This window comes from Lutjanus erythropterus, chromosome 16 (genome assembly GCF_056507025.1).
Source record: "Lutjanus erythropterus isolate fLutEry1 chromosome 16, fLutEry1.hap2, whole genome shotgun sequence".
NCBI lineage: Eukaryota > Metazoa > Chordata > Actinopteri > Lutjaniformes > Lutjanidae > Lutjanus > Lutjanus erythropterus.
Genome location: NC_139332.1, coordinates 29,371,305 through 29,388,161, shown reverse-complemented (window position 1 = coordinate 29,388,161; position 16,857 = coordinate 29,371,305). Strand labels below are relative to the sequence as shown.

At 39.8% G+C, this 16,857-nt stretch overlaps 2 protein-coding genes across 2 annotated transcripts; one reads left to right on the top strand and one right to left on the bottom strand.

The window, feature by feature from the left end:
• Positions 1-880: 880 nt before the first annotated feature.
• ecm1a (extracellular matrix protein 1a) lies at positions 881-2,638 on the bottom strand. The gene is made up of 3 exons (XM_084739471.1): positions 2,340-2,638; positions 1,998-2,254; positions 881-1,182 (listed from the first exon to the last, which is right to left on the bottom strand). Exons 1-3 carry the CDS (start codon positions 2,410-2,412, stop codon positions 979-981), a joined length of 534 nt encoding a protein of 177 aa, XP_084595597.1. The 5' UTR covers positions 2,413-2,638; the 3' UTR covers positions 881-978.
• Positions 2,639-4,770: 2,132 nt separating this feature from the next.
• On the top strand, positions 4,771-16,085 carry LOC146313319 (IgGFc-binding protein-like). The gene is made up of 14 exons (XM_084739461.1): positions 4,771-4,806; positions 4,906-4,921; positions 5,528-5,578; positions 7,047-8,303; positions 8,861-9,207; positions 9,305-9,887; positions 10,479-11,080; positions 11,185-12,033; positions 12,117-12,458; positions 12,616-13,180; positions 13,743-13,945; positions 14,613-14,981; positions 15,392-15,663; positions 15,813-16,085. Exons 1-14 carry the CDS (start codon positions 4,771-4,773, stop codon positions 15,820-15,822), a joined length of 5,502 nt encoding a protein of 1,833 aa, XP_084595587.1. The 3' UTR covers positions 15,823-16,085.
• The last annotated feature ends 772 nt before the right edge of the window (positions 16,086-16,857 follow it).

Here is a 16,857-nt window from a genome sequence, read left to right as displayed (position 1 = left end):
TCTACTTAGTTACAGTCTACAACTGCAAAACAGTGCCTGTGTGAATACAGCGTCTTTGTACTCTGCATATTTTAAACTCAAACCTGAGTTTTCTCAGACAGTAAAATTGTTAATTTGTCTGCTCAAACATAGCGGGACATTTAGTAAAACATATGATCAGCAGTAAAAAAAAAAATGCACTGAAAAAAATGACACTTAATTGACCACTTTTATTTTGAAGCCACACAGGAAATGCCATAGTTTTGTTGCTGTGGCTGGAGCAAATTACTAAGGTACACTTTGGCTACAGTCACAGATGCAGGACAATATAAAATATCTCAATCAAACGGTGTTTAGGGTTATTTTAAATATATATTTAACTGCACAATGCTAATCAGAATGTGGAGCGCACTCAAGCTTTTCTTATTGATCATTGATCTGTAACTGTCACACACCCAATTATTATATCCAACAGTGACCCCTGGTGGACAACAATTTTATTACACATCTGTGTCTTGAACTTGTTTCAAAACTCAACAGTTTTTTTTTTTTTTTCTTATTTAAAGCTGCTAATCTGGTGTTTCTCCATGGTCATGTTAACTCCACTAGATACACTTAAGTGATAAAAAAAAATGCGAGAATTTTATTTCTCTAATAAAGTACTAAAATACATATCAGAAACAGTGAAATCCACTTAAGACACAATTTATTTTTGATTATAACAGTGAACATTTGAAGTGAAAAAATATTTTTTCTGTTGTGACAAAGCTTGTTTAAAAACAGATTTGTGCATCTTACACATCATAAACATAACCAGCATGTCCTGTCCTCCTCTGAACATCTGTGACAAACATCTGCAGGATGCACAATTTCAGCTCAGCATTATTTTAATAACTTTTTTTTTTATGCAGATTTATTTTTCCATTAATCCAGTCTCTTAATAATAATTTTGTCATATTTTTGTCTGTGTGTATTTATAGTTAACACAAGTTCTGTTTTTCAGCAGGCATGTGCACTGAAGGTGAATCCCAGCTCCTGGGGCATTTGGGGTGCAGCGTAGTCTGGTATTGAGTTGTAGTTTGGGTTCGGCAGCTCGCTGTTGAAGCACGTCCACCGTGCGTCTCCTCTTTCTGCGCAGCACTCATATGGGACAGTCATGGTGGAATATTCGTCCACACAGAACTCAGACAGGGCTTGTTTCCACTGTAAAGACATTTATGATCTTGTTACCAAGAATCAGAGAGAAGCAAACTTCATCCTCATAATCAGCCTTTGTTCACTCAATTAAACGTTTTATTGTCATTTGTCTTTCAGACTGTGACCTTTCCTTATCAATACACATATGAAAAATGCCATAAAATAATAACATAAAACTGTTTTTGATCTGTTGATTTGGAATTTGGTTTTATTTATGTTGAAATTCTAATATTTGTACAGAACAGCCATACTTACAAATATCTTTTAATGCCAGAGTTAATTATTTCATTATCTCTGTACTACCTAATTTTCTTGTGATATTAATAATTTTCTTGCATGCTGGATTGGCACATCTTATCTTTGCTAAACATTAAGTAATACAATTTAACATAAAATTATCTCATCATCTTGCAAAATCTGCCTTTTGGTTTTGATTTGAGATAATGCTTAATCTTAAAACTGACGCATTTTTAGTTAGAAAAGTCAGGCTTCTTCACCTTTAATGTGAAGGGACAGTTCACCCCAGCATCAAAAATACATGTTTTACCTTGCCCATAAAGATTTCTGCTTCTGCTAAATAGCACTCAGCTTGTGGTGCTCGATGCACCAAAAAATACATTTGAAAAACTCAACAGCATTGTCTCTTTTCAGAAATAATGACCCGGTCATTCAAGGTAATCCAGACTTTACAGTTAGAGGAAAATATGTAGTTTTTGATTTTAGGGTGAAATGTCCCTTTAAATGTTAACTTTATCAGCAATAGACTTTTATCATGTCCATCTGTTGTCACAGTCAGTAAATGTCTTTGGATTGAGACTCACAGCTTGTTGTGTGCAGCAGAGGATGAGGCGGCTCTGCCGTGCCACCAGTCCACTGCAGCACAGAGCGAACCACGACTCCAGGCGGTTGATGGCTTTCCCACGACGTCGGAAGTGGCTGGAACCGGAGCGCGGGAAGAAGCTGTCTGGGTATCTGGGGCGACCCTGACCTTGATGGCAAATGGCGGCAAGGTTGCGAGCCGTTGGACAGGCGGGCGGGAAAGGGACATCGGGCTCGTTGAGAGAGCTTTTTTGGGTTTCTGCAGAAATCAAATAACACAGAAGTTAATAGCGCTGCAATTTTCAGAGAACATTAAGTATAAAGAAGAATCTAGAAGAAATTACCTCCCAGATTTGCACCATGAAGAATCAGCAGTGTGATTATCCAGAATCCTGTGAGGCCTCCAACAGAAATCATGTCTTGTCTTGCAGGAGTTTAGAGTTGGACAGGCAGGTCTCGCTTCAAGATGGTCAAAGATGCTGTGACTGGACCAGAAACTAGCTTATATGAGCGAGGGGAGTGAGTGTGTGGGCGTGAAATGCTTGGAAGTGGGGGTGGAAGATGTGAGGGGAAACTGTTGAGATAAAAAGCAAAATGAGTCTGAACTTTTAATGATATCTGCTGATGTTTGCGATACGCAAAATAAAAGTATGCTGTGCTTTTGATGTGTCATAATTTATCACAGAGCAGTAAACCCACAAGACAGCAGAGAGCACTCCTTTAATTCTTAAACCAAATCTAATCGCATTACAAACTAAATTAAAAATCTTTTTTTTTTGTGCTTCTCTTTGTAAACACTGTTCATTGATTTTTTTTTTTACCAGTACAAAGGACAAAGACAAACAATATTCTCCCTCACGCCACCTCACCTGCCCAAACACTTTCCAAAGACACAAAATCAAAACACCAACATGTAACTAAAAAAAAAAAGAAGAAAGAAATATATGACATACAGCAACAACACAACTGTACCAAAAAATAAATACACAAACAAAAACAAAATGTATATGCGTCACATGTCGATGGTGCAACTGAACAACACACCTGTTAAATGATTGGCTGTTATTATCAATGGATATGACTGTTTATGACCCAGGGTGCATTTATTACACGACTCGTTTGCATTTAATACATATAAAAAACTACTGTACATTTTATTGAAGAATTTCCTGTCTGCTAAACGTCTAATGGCTGATTGCACCAGTGTTTTATGGCCCAGGCCTCTGAGAGAGAAGTGCTGTGATGAACCATATCTTTAGTTTGTTGTGAAAGATAAAGAACACTACTTTGCCTCCAAGCTACTAAAACTGAAACTGTAGTCCAACTGAACTGTGGCACATATCGAAATGTCGTCCCTGAAAAAAGACCTTTGAAGTCCTTTTCTCACGTGCAATCAACCCTTTCCAAACAGGATGTAATAAACAAGAAGGTTAAATATGGAGACTTGTGGGGAAATTAACTAGAGAGTAGAAAACTAGTGCTTCTTTGGCACATCAGCGATGGTTTGCTGACTGGATAAAGTGTAGGCGGGAAGAAACAAATGCAACTCAGCAGACCTTTACGATAAACTCCCCCAGTCCCTGTTTTCAAAAACTGTCCGAGTGTGCGTTCCGTTATCAAAGAATGGTTGGCACTCACCAAAAAAAAAAACACACCCCAAAAAAACCTGAACATCTCGTCTCTTGTCGTTATCTACAAACTGAAGGATGCACTCGCTGAAAACCTCTGAATCACTTTAAGAGCGTTTCACTCCCTGATCGTCAAACAATCCTCGCACAATCATTCCTGCTGTCTGCATTGTGCCGTCAAGGAGGCGTGGATTGATTGGATTGCAACCGTTTTTTCCAGTTAATATCAGAACCATTTTTTATATTTGTTTAATATATATTATCAATCCATTTGGACACCTTGAATAAGTGCCCATCGGTATCTGATTGGTCTCTTTTGTGTTTCAGGTATTTGCCGAGGCGTGACATCAGATATGAACATTCACCACCCTTAACATATGCACCGTTATCACAAATGCAATCTGCAACTGTCAACTAATGATATATTGCATTTGTACTCTTTCATATATTGTGGAAGTGTTGCTGTACTGAAACCCAATTTTTATTTTGTTGTATCCAAGGGCCTTAGACAGTAGAAACAGATCATGACTCTTTTTTTCCTCACATATTCCTTACTTTTCCTTTATATGTTGAGAATAGCATAGAATATTTTAATGTTATTTGCACAATTACAACAAGATAAAGTTTGTATCTTCTGAACTTGATGCTATAAAAGTAATAAATATGATCAAAATGAAACAATAAAGTAGCAGTAAGAAGTATAAACAGTGTCTGGCTGCAGTAAACATGGCGAGCAAGCAGCCTTCATTTATAAAAACACAACGTTCATGAATGTATTCATCCCTGAAAAGTGAGGTTGTTAATTATAGTTTAATATTTGGGTAGAACATTTCTACCATATTTAATTTGGCATCACTTGTCAGGCACCTAACATATATTTTGCATCTATTCTCAGATAAGAATGAAACCGGCCTCCATATGACAGCAAGTTATCTCACCTCTTGGGTGTAAAAACTCATTTAAAAAACTTTTATGTAAGATGCTGACAGGCTGACTCTTTGGAGACCGAAGGTTTTCACCTGACTCCACCTGATTTTGCCATGTGATTAGTCAGTTGGTGACTTGACATCCGTACAGGCAGCGTGACACCTTCGCCCTGATTGGCTTTTGCTGCATCACCGACACAAATAAAAGGCCATCAATCGAGATGCCGTTCATCCAGATCCTTGGTTTTCTGGTTCAGGTAAGACTCCTTTCCAGATATTATAACTATAATGAGAACTGAATGATTAATATCCTGAAACAAATTTTTAAAAATCTTTGAACGGTAAATCTGTAACAGCTTACAGAGATGTACAGTGAGTTTTAGCTTCTTAGAAGAAAATCTGTACTTTATTCATCACAATCCTGAGATGTTATTTATCACAGTATCTGTCAGCGTTCATAATGCTCTGATGAAAATATCAAATTCGTCAGTCTTTTAGTTGTAAACGAAAGTCTGAGGAGGAAAATTTGCTTTAACTTGAAATAAGTTAGTGTTCAGGCTGCCCTAAAATTTTAAGTTAACTGAATTTAAAAAGACAAGCTGAGGTTATTTTGTGTCGATTCAGACAAACGTGTTCGATAACCTTCAGATATTAAGCTGAACCAACGACTCTTCAGTCACACTGAAAAATATTACAATCAAATTTGAATTTCTTTTAAAATTTTCTCGGCTTCAGGAGCTGCAGCTGCAGAAAGACAATATGTGAAGCTGCTCCCAGGGAGTTTATTAAACTTCTTCACAAGCTTGTTAGTTGACAGAGACAGATATTGTTTTATTCATATGTGTTTAGAAAAAAAAATGTAATTTTTAGAATTTTAAGAGTGAGATAAGACCAAAATCTTTTTATTTTGTCTGTCTATATATGTGTTCTACTATCTTCATACTTTGAATTTTTTACTTTGTGTTTGCATTATTTCAGGTTTAACAATGAAAGGGCTGGTCTGCTGTCTCGTGGGTGTTCTGCTGGGCGGTAAGTCAACTAAAGAACCCAACTCATTTTCAGAGACAGAGGAAGTACTCAGATAATTTACTGAAGCAACAAAGTAGCAATATCAATAACAACAGAGAAATTCTCAGTTACAAGTAAAAATCCTGCATTCAAAAGGTTAAACATACAAAAGTATTATCATCAAATTATTCTTAAAGTGTCACAAGTAAAAGTACTCAGTATGCAGAATGATATATATAATATTACTGATAATTATTAATGCATCAGTGTGAGCATCACTTTAATGCTGCAGCTGGTAAAAGTGAGGCATTAAAAATTACTTATCATCATAATGAATTATTTGACGATTATATCTAACATTATTAAACTGAATCTACTAAAGTTATCAAATGACTGCAGGTAAGTAATAACTATAATATTTGCCTCTCAACTGTCGTGAAGAAGAAGAAGTATAAAGTAGCAGAAAATGGAAATACTCAAGTAAAGTAAAAATTGAATTTAAGTACAGTACTTAAGTACACTTGAGTAACTGTCCTTAGTTACTTTCTACCACTATGTATTACTATGATCCATGGTTAAAATTAAAATAAAGAGCTGTCCAATAAATTCCATACAGTAATTGTATTACTCAATATGAAATATTCATTTATTTTTTCACCCTAAATTTTGGAAACTGTCAGAGTGATATTTTATTGCATGTTGAGATACTTCAGTTACTTTACACTTCTACTCCACCACATTTACTTGACAACTTTAGCCACTTCTTACTTTGCTGATTCAGATTATCAATACAAAATTATGATTATAGGTTAAAATGAGACTTTTCTGACTGAAATCCAGAAGCTACACAGCAGAATGTAAAGACATTGAAATTAGCTCCACCTTTATCCTCTGCAACATTTTAGTGATGTACACACTAATGCATTAATAATTAAAATACAATAATGTGACATATATTAGGAATGCACAGTGTTGTTTGTTGATGGCATTTTTATTTTGGCTGATGACTGATGCTGTTTTTGCAGAGAACATCGAGTCTCACTTGTACTGGATTTAACATATTATTATGTCTCTTATCATGATGGTCCGTCTCAATTTGATACTGACTCCTGTATATGACCTACATAAGCAAATAAGACCATCAGCAAGGAGATTGACTGTTTCTATGCAGTTATTCTTAATGCCTGCCACTGGGTCTGATTTTCCATGAAATCACATGAAATAATTCATGCATGCAGACTGGAAGAGCCTATATTTAAGTTTTCCCTGGAAAAGTTATGTTAGCCAGCTGAAAAGATGTAGGAGGAAATTTTTCTTCACATATTTTTTATTTTTGATGTTATATTTTGAGTTTATAGCGGTGGGAACACCACTGCCTTTGTCTCCAGAATCAACACAATATGAAAAGTTTTTAGTCACTTTAACTAAAAGATATGAGATTATTCTTCTATTTTTGGATTTCTTATGCCATACTCTTCATCCTTTCCAGGGCTCTGCTCTGCTTTACCAGCAGGACAAGAGTTTGTCACTTCTTTCATGGAAAACCTTGGAAAGGACGGTAGTGACACTCGTTTCTTGGTTGAGGTTGCAGCTCTGCCCACTTCACAAGGCAGCACCAAGGTGAAGGTGACTGCTGTGGGTCAGGTGTTTGAGAAGGACATCAGTCCTGGTAAGACCGAATCCTTCAGGCTACCCGACAGCGTAGAGATGAGGGGCACTAAAAAGTCCCGTCAGGCCGTGTTGATCGAGGCTAGCCAAGATGTCACGGTGATGTCCCTCAACTTTAAGAAATACACGGCAGACACCTCTGTGGTTTACCCAGTGAAGGACTGGGGGACGGAGTACGTGATATTCACCCCGTCCGGCCCTCGGGGAGAGGCTGTTAAAGAATTTTCTATCACCAACCACAAAGAGCCGAACTCTGTTGAGTTCTTTGTGCAGGGGTCCATCACATTCCAAGGGAAATATTACAGGAGAGGAAAGAAGATGGTCATAAAGTTAGAACCGTTTGAGACCGTTCAGATACAGAGTCAGGACAACCTGAGGGGTACTAGAGTAGTCTCAGAACTCCCTGTTGCTGTCTCCTCGGGACATAGCTGCTTTCAGAAGTACACCTCCTGCAACCACGTCTATGAACAGCTTCTTCCTGTCAGCAGCTGGGGGAAAGAATTCATCATTGCGCCACTCCCTTATAATAGGCCTTCATTCTTTAACAATGTACACGACAGTATTTTCATCCAAGCATCCCAGGCCACCAAAATTACTGTCACTGTTAGTGGAAATACCCAGAGTTACCCCATGCAACCACTGCAAACGCTTGAGCTCTACTCCACATGGCCATATGCTACATATCTAACGGCTGACAAAGGTGTCCAGGTCCTGTTTCAATTCAACGGGGGCCCCATTTATGCCTCAAATTATTTCGATCCCTTCCTGATGACTATTCTGCCCACAAGTAATTTCAGCACTTCGTACAGCCTGGAGGGACAGGGGGATTTCACCAACAAAATCATAGTTGTGGCTCGGAGCAAAGACCTGGATGGCTTCAAAATTGACCCCAAGCCCCAGTCTACTAACTTCGATTGGCAAAAGGTAGAGCAGACTGATTTCTCCTGGGCTGAGATGTACTACAGCACCGGGGCAAACTCCTATCAGATATCTCACCCCAAGTCTCCCTTTGGAGTCTACAGTTTTGGTGTTGCTTTTGCTAATGCCTATGGATCCCCTGCAGCTGCTGATCCACCAGGTGGGTAATAACAATCGACTCATAATATAACATAATGAAGTGTATTGCACACACAAGCACAGCACAGCATGAAAGCGTACAGACATACAAACAGATTTGTTCTCAATTTGCTCTTGTAAATTTACACATAAAGCCATATCATCATTACTGATCACATTATCATTGACTGCCTTACTCTGCCTCTGATTGGCTAGCACTCATTGCCTTCGTTGGTTTGGGTTGAATAGGTTCTGGGTGGGTTTAAGCATGAGGACTGTAGGGTTAGGGTAAGAACAACAGGGTAAGCCAGTCAGAAACAGACTAGGGCAAGTCATGCCTTCGCCATCCTGGGAAAGAAACTGTTGCTTACTTAACGGAGCAGAATATAGCATTAGCACAGACAAAACCTAGTACAGCATAGCCTTAAATATAGTATAAAATAGCATAGCAGAATACTACAGTACTATAGCAGAGTACAGTACAGCATAACATGAAATAGTGTGGCACAACATATTATGACATAGTGTAGTAAGATGTAAATGCTTAAATTTCCCTCTCTTTGTCTTTCATCGTGCCAGAAAAACATGACTGCAGCACCACGAAATGTTCAGAAGATGAAGAATGCCAGATGAAAGGAAACTCCCCAACATGTGTCAAAAAGTCTCCAGCCATCAAACCAGGTACCTGCTGGGCCATGGGCGATCCTCACTACCGCACATTTGACGGCAGATACTACACCTTCATGGGCAGCTGCACTTACACGATGGTCAAGAACTGCCACGTTGATGAAGGCCACCCAGCTTTTGAGATTGATGCTAAGAACGACAAGCTTACTGGTTCAAAGGTCACATATGTCGACAAGGTGATCATTAAGGTCTATGGGTACACCATGACCATTGTACGAGATGAGTTCGGCCTTGTCAGGGTAAGTAAAGTCTTCTCTCAAACAGGACTATTCATGGAGTTTGTGAAAAAAGTGTTATTTATTCATTAATTGAAACACATCCTTGAATATATTTTAGATGAACTACACATTATGGAATCTCCCGATCAACCTGGGCAACGGCAAGGTGAAACTATTCCAGAGCGGCCTGTCTGTCATTGTTGAGACTGATTTCGGCCTGACCATGCAGTATGACTGGAAGGAGTCTCTTTTTATCACAGTGCCAGGCAGTTTTTCTGGCAAGGTGTGTGGCCTGTGTGGCAACTTCAACAGCAAAAAGGAGGATGACTTTGTGACCTCTACTGGCCTACAGACCAACGATGCAGAAACCCTCGGCAAGAGCTGGAGGGTTGCTAATGCGCCAGATGATGCTAAGTGTCAAGACAAATGCCCAGGCCAGTGTGAGACCTGTCAGAGCGACAGCTTTTTTGACAGCGTGGGTGACAGGTTGTTCTGCGATGCGCTCTCCTACATCATGAAGGGACCACTAAAGGAGTGTAATGCTGTCATTGAGCCCAAAGTCTTTCATGACATGTGTTTGTATGATGTATGCATGGGTGAGGGCATGAAGAACTTCCTGTGCAACACCTTGCAGGTGTACGCCGATGCCTGTCAGAGGGCTGGCATCAAAATTCATAACTGGAGGGGCTACGCTCATTGCTGTGAGTAACTTGTTTGAAATTGAGAATCTAGAATTGTGTTTCCACCCAAAGTACCTGGAACTTTTAGTCCCTGGCAAGGAAGCAAAAGGTTCCTTCAGCCTGTTGTTTGTCTGTAGCTCCACAAAAATTAGGCACATTTGTCCAATGACATATGAAAAAGTGACACATTCACATATCATTTTTGCAATTTTCAGCATTAACTAAAAATTGTCAGAGGCCCTTCCAGCACCATACTGGGGGCCAACTTTGGGCAACAACCACAAATTGAATATAGCTGCTATACAGCAAAAAGGATTTTGCCCATAAACTGGACTTCATTGTCACCCCATCTGTTGTTGCTTTCTTTTGTAACTCCATGCTGTGTTGAAGCAGAATTAACAAAAAACAAACTGGTTTGCGGTTGCAAATTACTAAAAATACTACACAACCCCAAACTTCCTATACTTTTGGAAAGTAGCAGAAATGCACCCGTCTTCCAAAGGTTCCAAGTCCTTGAGGAAAGCTCCTGTGTTGGAAACATAGCTTAGCTGTTACTTTTGAGTTTTGCCCTCATTTTGTGATGGTAACATGTTGTGATTTTGTCTGAAATAGCTCCACCTGCGTGTCCAGAGAACAGCCATTATGAGCTGTGTGGCAATCCCTGCCCTGCCACCTGTGAAAACCCAGATGCTGCTGCAAAGTGCAACAAAAGCTGTGTGGAGACCTGTGTCTGCGATGAAGGTTTCCTGCTTAGTGGCACCCAGTGCGTCCCTAAGGCTCAGTGTGGCTGCTTGGACAATGGCCACTACATAGAGGCTGGAGCCTCTTACTTCACTGATAAAAACTGCACAGAGAAGTGCACATGCAATCGAATTACTAAGAAAGTTGAATGTAAGAAACCAGGTTGCAGCCAGGACCAGGAGTGCAAGGTGGTTGATGGGCTGATTGGATGTTACGTGAAGACTTACGCTGAGTGCAGCATGAAGGGGGGGCCTCACCTCGAGACCTTTGATGGGTATGATTACAACTTCCAAGGCACCTGTGTGTATCAGTTGGCTGGGGTCTGTTCGAAAAATCCTTCCCTACAAAAGTTTGATGTTATAGTGCAAAACGATGCCTATGGAAAAAGAGTTGGCTCTGGTGCAAAGCTGGTGGAAGTCACAGTTTATGGATATTCCATTGTTATCACAAGAAAGCACAAAGGCTCAGTCCTGGTAAGACACATTGCAGCACAGTTACCACAATATGATTTTTTTTTTTTGCTAACAATTTTTTTTTTTGCAAACATTCTTGAATTAAATAATTTATTTTTTTGCAGATGAATGGAGAACGTATCAACTTACCTCTCTCAAAAGCACTCCAAAACAATGTCACTATCAACCAGTATAATGGGTTTATTGAGATCAAGACTGACTTTGGGCTGGAAGTCTCTTATGACTGTGGTTCAACAGTATTTGTCAAAATCCCTGATTCATATGCTGATGCCATGTGTGGTCTGTGTGGCAATTACAATCACAACCCCAAAGATGACTTACAGCTGAAGAATGGCACAGAGGCGGCGTCTGCAGAGGAACTTGGAAAGAGTTGGAGGGTTGCCGAGATCCCAGGATGTGTTGATGGCTGCAAGAACGTAAACGACTGTCCCAACTGTGACATCACCCAGAAAGAGATATATGAGACTGATAGGTACTGCGGTTTAATACGAAATCCCACAGGCCCCTTCCGTGAATGCCACAAACACAAAAGTCCTGAAGGCAGTTTTAAGAGTTGCGTGTATGATATGTGCCTCTACAATGGCAAGAGAGGCTCCTGGTGCCACCATCTCCGCACTTACACTCTAGAATGCCAAAAGATGGGAGTTGATGTGTCCCAGTGGAGGACAGATAACTTCTGTCCCATATCTAATATGTGGCATGGTAACAACACTCACTATGAACACTGTGGAAATACTTGCCAAGCAACCTGTGCCACTGGCGCACCTCCCATTGGCTGCAAGAGACCCTGCGAGGAAGGATGGTATTGCAATCATGGCAGCCTACTCAGTGAAGATGAGTGTGTGCCTTCTGAGCAATGTGGTTGCTATTATGAAGGCAGATATCATAAGAAGGGAGAGAGCTTTCTGTCATCAGACTGTCTTCACAACTGCACCTGCAATGGCACACGCACGGTAAGCTTTAGCCATTAGCATTTCACGTACATACCAAATCTTACGCTTCCTTTTCAGTTCTAAAAATGTCCCTCCTACTTCAGGCGACTTGTAAGCCGCACGCTTGCGGTCCATTTGAGAAGTGTGCGAAGGTGAAGGGCATCCAAGCATGTCAGCCAGTGGGGAACGGAACCTGCACGATCTCTGGTGATCCACATTACTCGACCTTTGACAAGAAACACTATGACTTCCAAGGCCGCTGCACCTACACCGCCGCTAAATCATGCCATTTGGAGGGCTCACATCTCAAAGACTTCTCTGTGGTAGTGGAGAATGAGAAATGGACTGGGACAGACCAGCCAGGTTTGTCTGTAGCCAAGCTTGTTACTGTGGAGGCGTATGGCTACACCCTGATACTCCGAAAGAACCAGATTGGTTGGGTCAAGGTTAGTAATATTTATTAATCATTTAGTATTCCTTTATTCATTCATTTTCAACGCTGACTTAATTTCGATACTAGAAAGGATATTAGCGCTACTATTAGCTTGATTTACTCAACCAATAAAGGTTAACCTTGCTTATCTTTTTCTTTGTGTTGTCCAGGTCAATGGCAAATTGGAAAGAATTCCACTGAACCTCAATGATGGACAAGTGGAAGTCTACCAAGAGGGCTTTCACTATGTTATAATAACTGACTTTGGCCTGATAGTGACATATGATCTGATCTACAGAGTCACAGTCACTGTTTCTGGAAACTACAAGGGCAAAACCTGCGGTCTGTGTGGCAATTTTAATAACAAGACAGATGAGTTTGAGCTACCAGATGGAAAAAAGACCAAGGACATCAAGACATTTGGAGCAGCGTGGAAAACGGGTGTGAAGGATGTGGTCTGTGATGACGGGTGCATTGGCGACAAGTGCCCCAAATGTGACAACAAACTAAAGGAAATCTTTGAGAAAGATTGTGCAAAAATTACAGATCCTCATGGTGCCTTTGCTGCCTGCCACAGCCTACTAAATCCTGAGCCTTACTACAGAGATTGTGTCTATGATGTCTGCATGTCTAAGGAAAGCCGCGACGTTCTCTGTCAGAGTATCTCAGCGTACATGACTGACTGCCAGACCATTGGAGTAACAATTCACAAATGGAGGTCGCCTGATTTCTGCCGTAAGTGCCGTTGACTGCTTCACAGTCTTGTCAGTGGGATGAATGATGGTGCCTTTACTGAACTTAACTCGCATGCTAATTTTCTAATCTTTATTTCTTAATCTAGCACTCACTCATAGAGACCCAAAAACATCAAAGCTATAATATATGTCAATTATGCTTTAAAATGTCTAAAAATCCTAGAGCAATGTTATATATTTTGTTGAGTTGTGTACATACATGTACCAAATGTTTCCAACAATGGTCAAACCCAGAGAAATCTATAATTTATTCAAGGTAATGCTGCATTTCCCATAGCTGTAGGTGCAATAAATTCCAGGAAAACCCGGGAAATCTATATGTCAGAAAGCGAGGAAGCAAATCATGTCTGTAAACAAAGCACAACTACCGGTGTTACTGAGTAAATGACACGTGTGTCGATTGCGTCTGTAGATCAAAGTGAAACAGAAAAGAAACAGTACAGTACAAAACATACAGTTTGTCTAGTTCTATCCTTATACTCAAGGAATTAAGTGTTATTCTATTGTTGTATTAATTCATCTTAACATGCTTTCTTTTGTAGCTGTTCACTGTCCTAAAAACAGTCACTATGAGACCTGCGCTGAAACCTGTTTCTCTCCGTGTCCTGGTCTGACTGACATTGTAAGCTGCCCACGAAGAACTTGTGCTGAGGCCTGCACCTGCAATGACGGCTTCTACTCCAACGGGATTGACTGTGTTGCTCTGGAGGACTGTGGTTGTTATGACAATGGACGTACCTATAAGGTGAAGTAGACCTCAGTTTGAAACACTTGTATACTACATTGCTGGTGACAAAGCATACTGTATGTTTTTCGGGTAGCCATTGGTCTGCGTTCAATTCAGAAACTTAAAGGCATAGATTGGATTATTTGAAGTGGGGTTGTTTGAGGTATGTATTGATGGTCAGTAGGTTGCGGTTGACATGTTCTCAGTTTGGAGAAGCAGGGTCAGCAGCAAAATGTATTTTAGCCAGCTTTTTCTCTGCCATGAGGATGAGGACTGTTTTACAGCTGCTTCTTTCACAATGTAAGCTTATGGGAAGAAGTATTTTAGGGGTGCAGTGCATCACAAGATGTTGTCAGTGCTCGATTTGGGCCAATATGTCAAATATGCTTCAAAGCATATTTGAAAGCATTTTTCTTTCTGCAACTAACAAGTAAATGAAAGCACCGGCTAATGTGTTTTCTGACTATTAGGGGGCAACACCAACATATGAGTTATTTCAGTATGAAATATAAAAATATTTCTCTTTAGTGTATCACTCGGTGTCAGTGCAGTGTATCTAATAAACATGAGAATATGCTTTATGTAAACTTATCTAACCAGCATGACATGTAAGAAAATTACCATAATATTAGGTTGTACTGTGCTCAGACTAATATACTGTTAATTGCTTTACTCTCTTCTTTAGGTTGGGGATGTGATATCTGCCAGCTGCCAGCAGACCTGCAGCTGTACAACATCTGGTGTCCAGTGTGTGGAGATTAAATGTAGTGTTTCAGAGACCTGCCAGCTTCTGAACAATACCCCTGTGTGCCAGCCCAAACAGTGTCAGATCAAGACCGGAGCCTCCTTTACTCCTTTCAGTGGCTCGAGTGGCATTATCCCCATCGTGGCGGCCTATGAGATCATCACACTCTGTGACGAATCAGATCCTAACTGGTTCAGGGTTGTGGCCATGCTCCAAGAATGCAAACTGAAGAATGAGACGAGTGTTGCTGCGCTTTATGTCTACTTCAATGACCTGAGTATCACTCTCACTGACAAACAGGAGACCTGGGTGGGTATTTTTCAAGGAATACTTCAACATTTTTGGGGAATACGCTTATTCAATTTCTTGTTGAGAGTAAATGAGAGGATTGAATGATTGATTTGAATGATTGAATTGAAATGAGGATTTGTACAAGACTAGGAGTGACAGGTGTGTACAGGGTGTTGCACTTTATGCAAAAGTCCTTTACACGTTTGTAGAAAACAAGAAGTGCTGTTTCTTCATGTGCAAACTTTACACTAAACCAATCATCTCCTGGCTTCAGTGAACACATAACTGTTGATCTTCTTATCTAACTCTCTGCAAGAAAGCAAATAATCATTCCCAAATTGTTTGTCTACATAAATGAGCCCATCTAGATGTCATTGGTATCAGAGCGACCTCACATTAATAAAGTCTGAATCTGATGCTGTTTACAGGTCAATGGTAAAAAGGCAGATCTCATCGTCCAGCCCAGAAATAATCTCTCTGTGAAACGCGATGAGAAAACCACAGTTCTTGATATGAAGTCACACTTCAAGCTGTGGTACAGCAACACCCAGGAGGTCAATGTGACCGTGAGTGACGGCATGGCAGGCAAGCTGTGCGGAGCATGTGGCCACATCCTCCCTGCCAGACACGTTAGGGTCTTCGCACAGTCAACGATGCAGGAGTACATTGGCGCCTACACTGCAGACGACTTCCCTACCTGGTGAGTAGGATACTGGCTGGTGCAGATATGAGAACAACTTTTTGAAACAGTATTATTTGGATATATTATGTGGATTATGGTGGATCCACTTATGAAAAAGAACTGCAATAAATTCAACACAGTTTAATTAATCTGTTGTGTTTTTGCAGTGAGTTGTGAACGAGAGATCAACCCAACAGCATCATCACCCGCAGAAAATTCAACTTACAGCAATGAAAGCTTTATTTGAAACATGGTATTATTCTTAATTAATGACATTAAGCTTTTAATGAAATGGATTTGTAAAATAATTAAATAATAAACTTCATGTTCACAATGAATAAAATGTATCCTCTGGATATTTCCAGAAGGTTCAGACTCTGTGTGGGCTTCAGAAAACAACTGTATTTAAATGCATCTAATAAAGTGGATAAAACTTAAAACTGGATGTTTTTTTTCTTTGCAAATCACTTGTCCTATGTTCTGCTATAAGAGGAAGAAATTACCAAAATGGGAAATTATTTTATTGATGATAATGAATTATTATTTACATAAATTAGTAACATCAGCATTGTATATGCTGCACTTTTTGCAGAAGAAAACAACAAAAAAACAAACTGAACCACGCTTTTCAGCTGTAACTATATCACCAAGCTTGAGTCCAATTTTTAGTTGTCATCTCCAACATTACAAACACAATATCAGGCTTTTTGTTAAAGATGTCACTTGCACTTATTTGCAGCTCAACTCAACACAACTCAAACTTTATTAATATTGGACATTTCATACACAGGGCAACACAATGTGCTTTACATTAAGTGACAATACACACAATAATCATAAAAATGCATGCGCAGAAATAAGATAAATATGCACGCAAAAAGTGTGCTGCTACCCAAAAATAAATGTCAAATATATACAATACACAGAAACTAGGAACTTAGCCATAGGCTGCTCAGAAGAGTACGATTTTTAACCTGGTTTTAAAAGTGCTGAATAAAGGGTTTGTACAAGGAATGATTTAAAGACCTGAGAGTTCTTGCTGGTTTGTGTGTAATTAGCATGTCTTTAACGTACTGAGGTACAAGGCCATTTAGAGCTGAATATACCAGTAACAGAATATTAAAATCAATTCTGGTTTTGACAAGGAGCCAGTGCTGAGATTTAAGAACAGGTGTATTATGTATGTATTTTTTAGTTCCAGTGAACATGCCT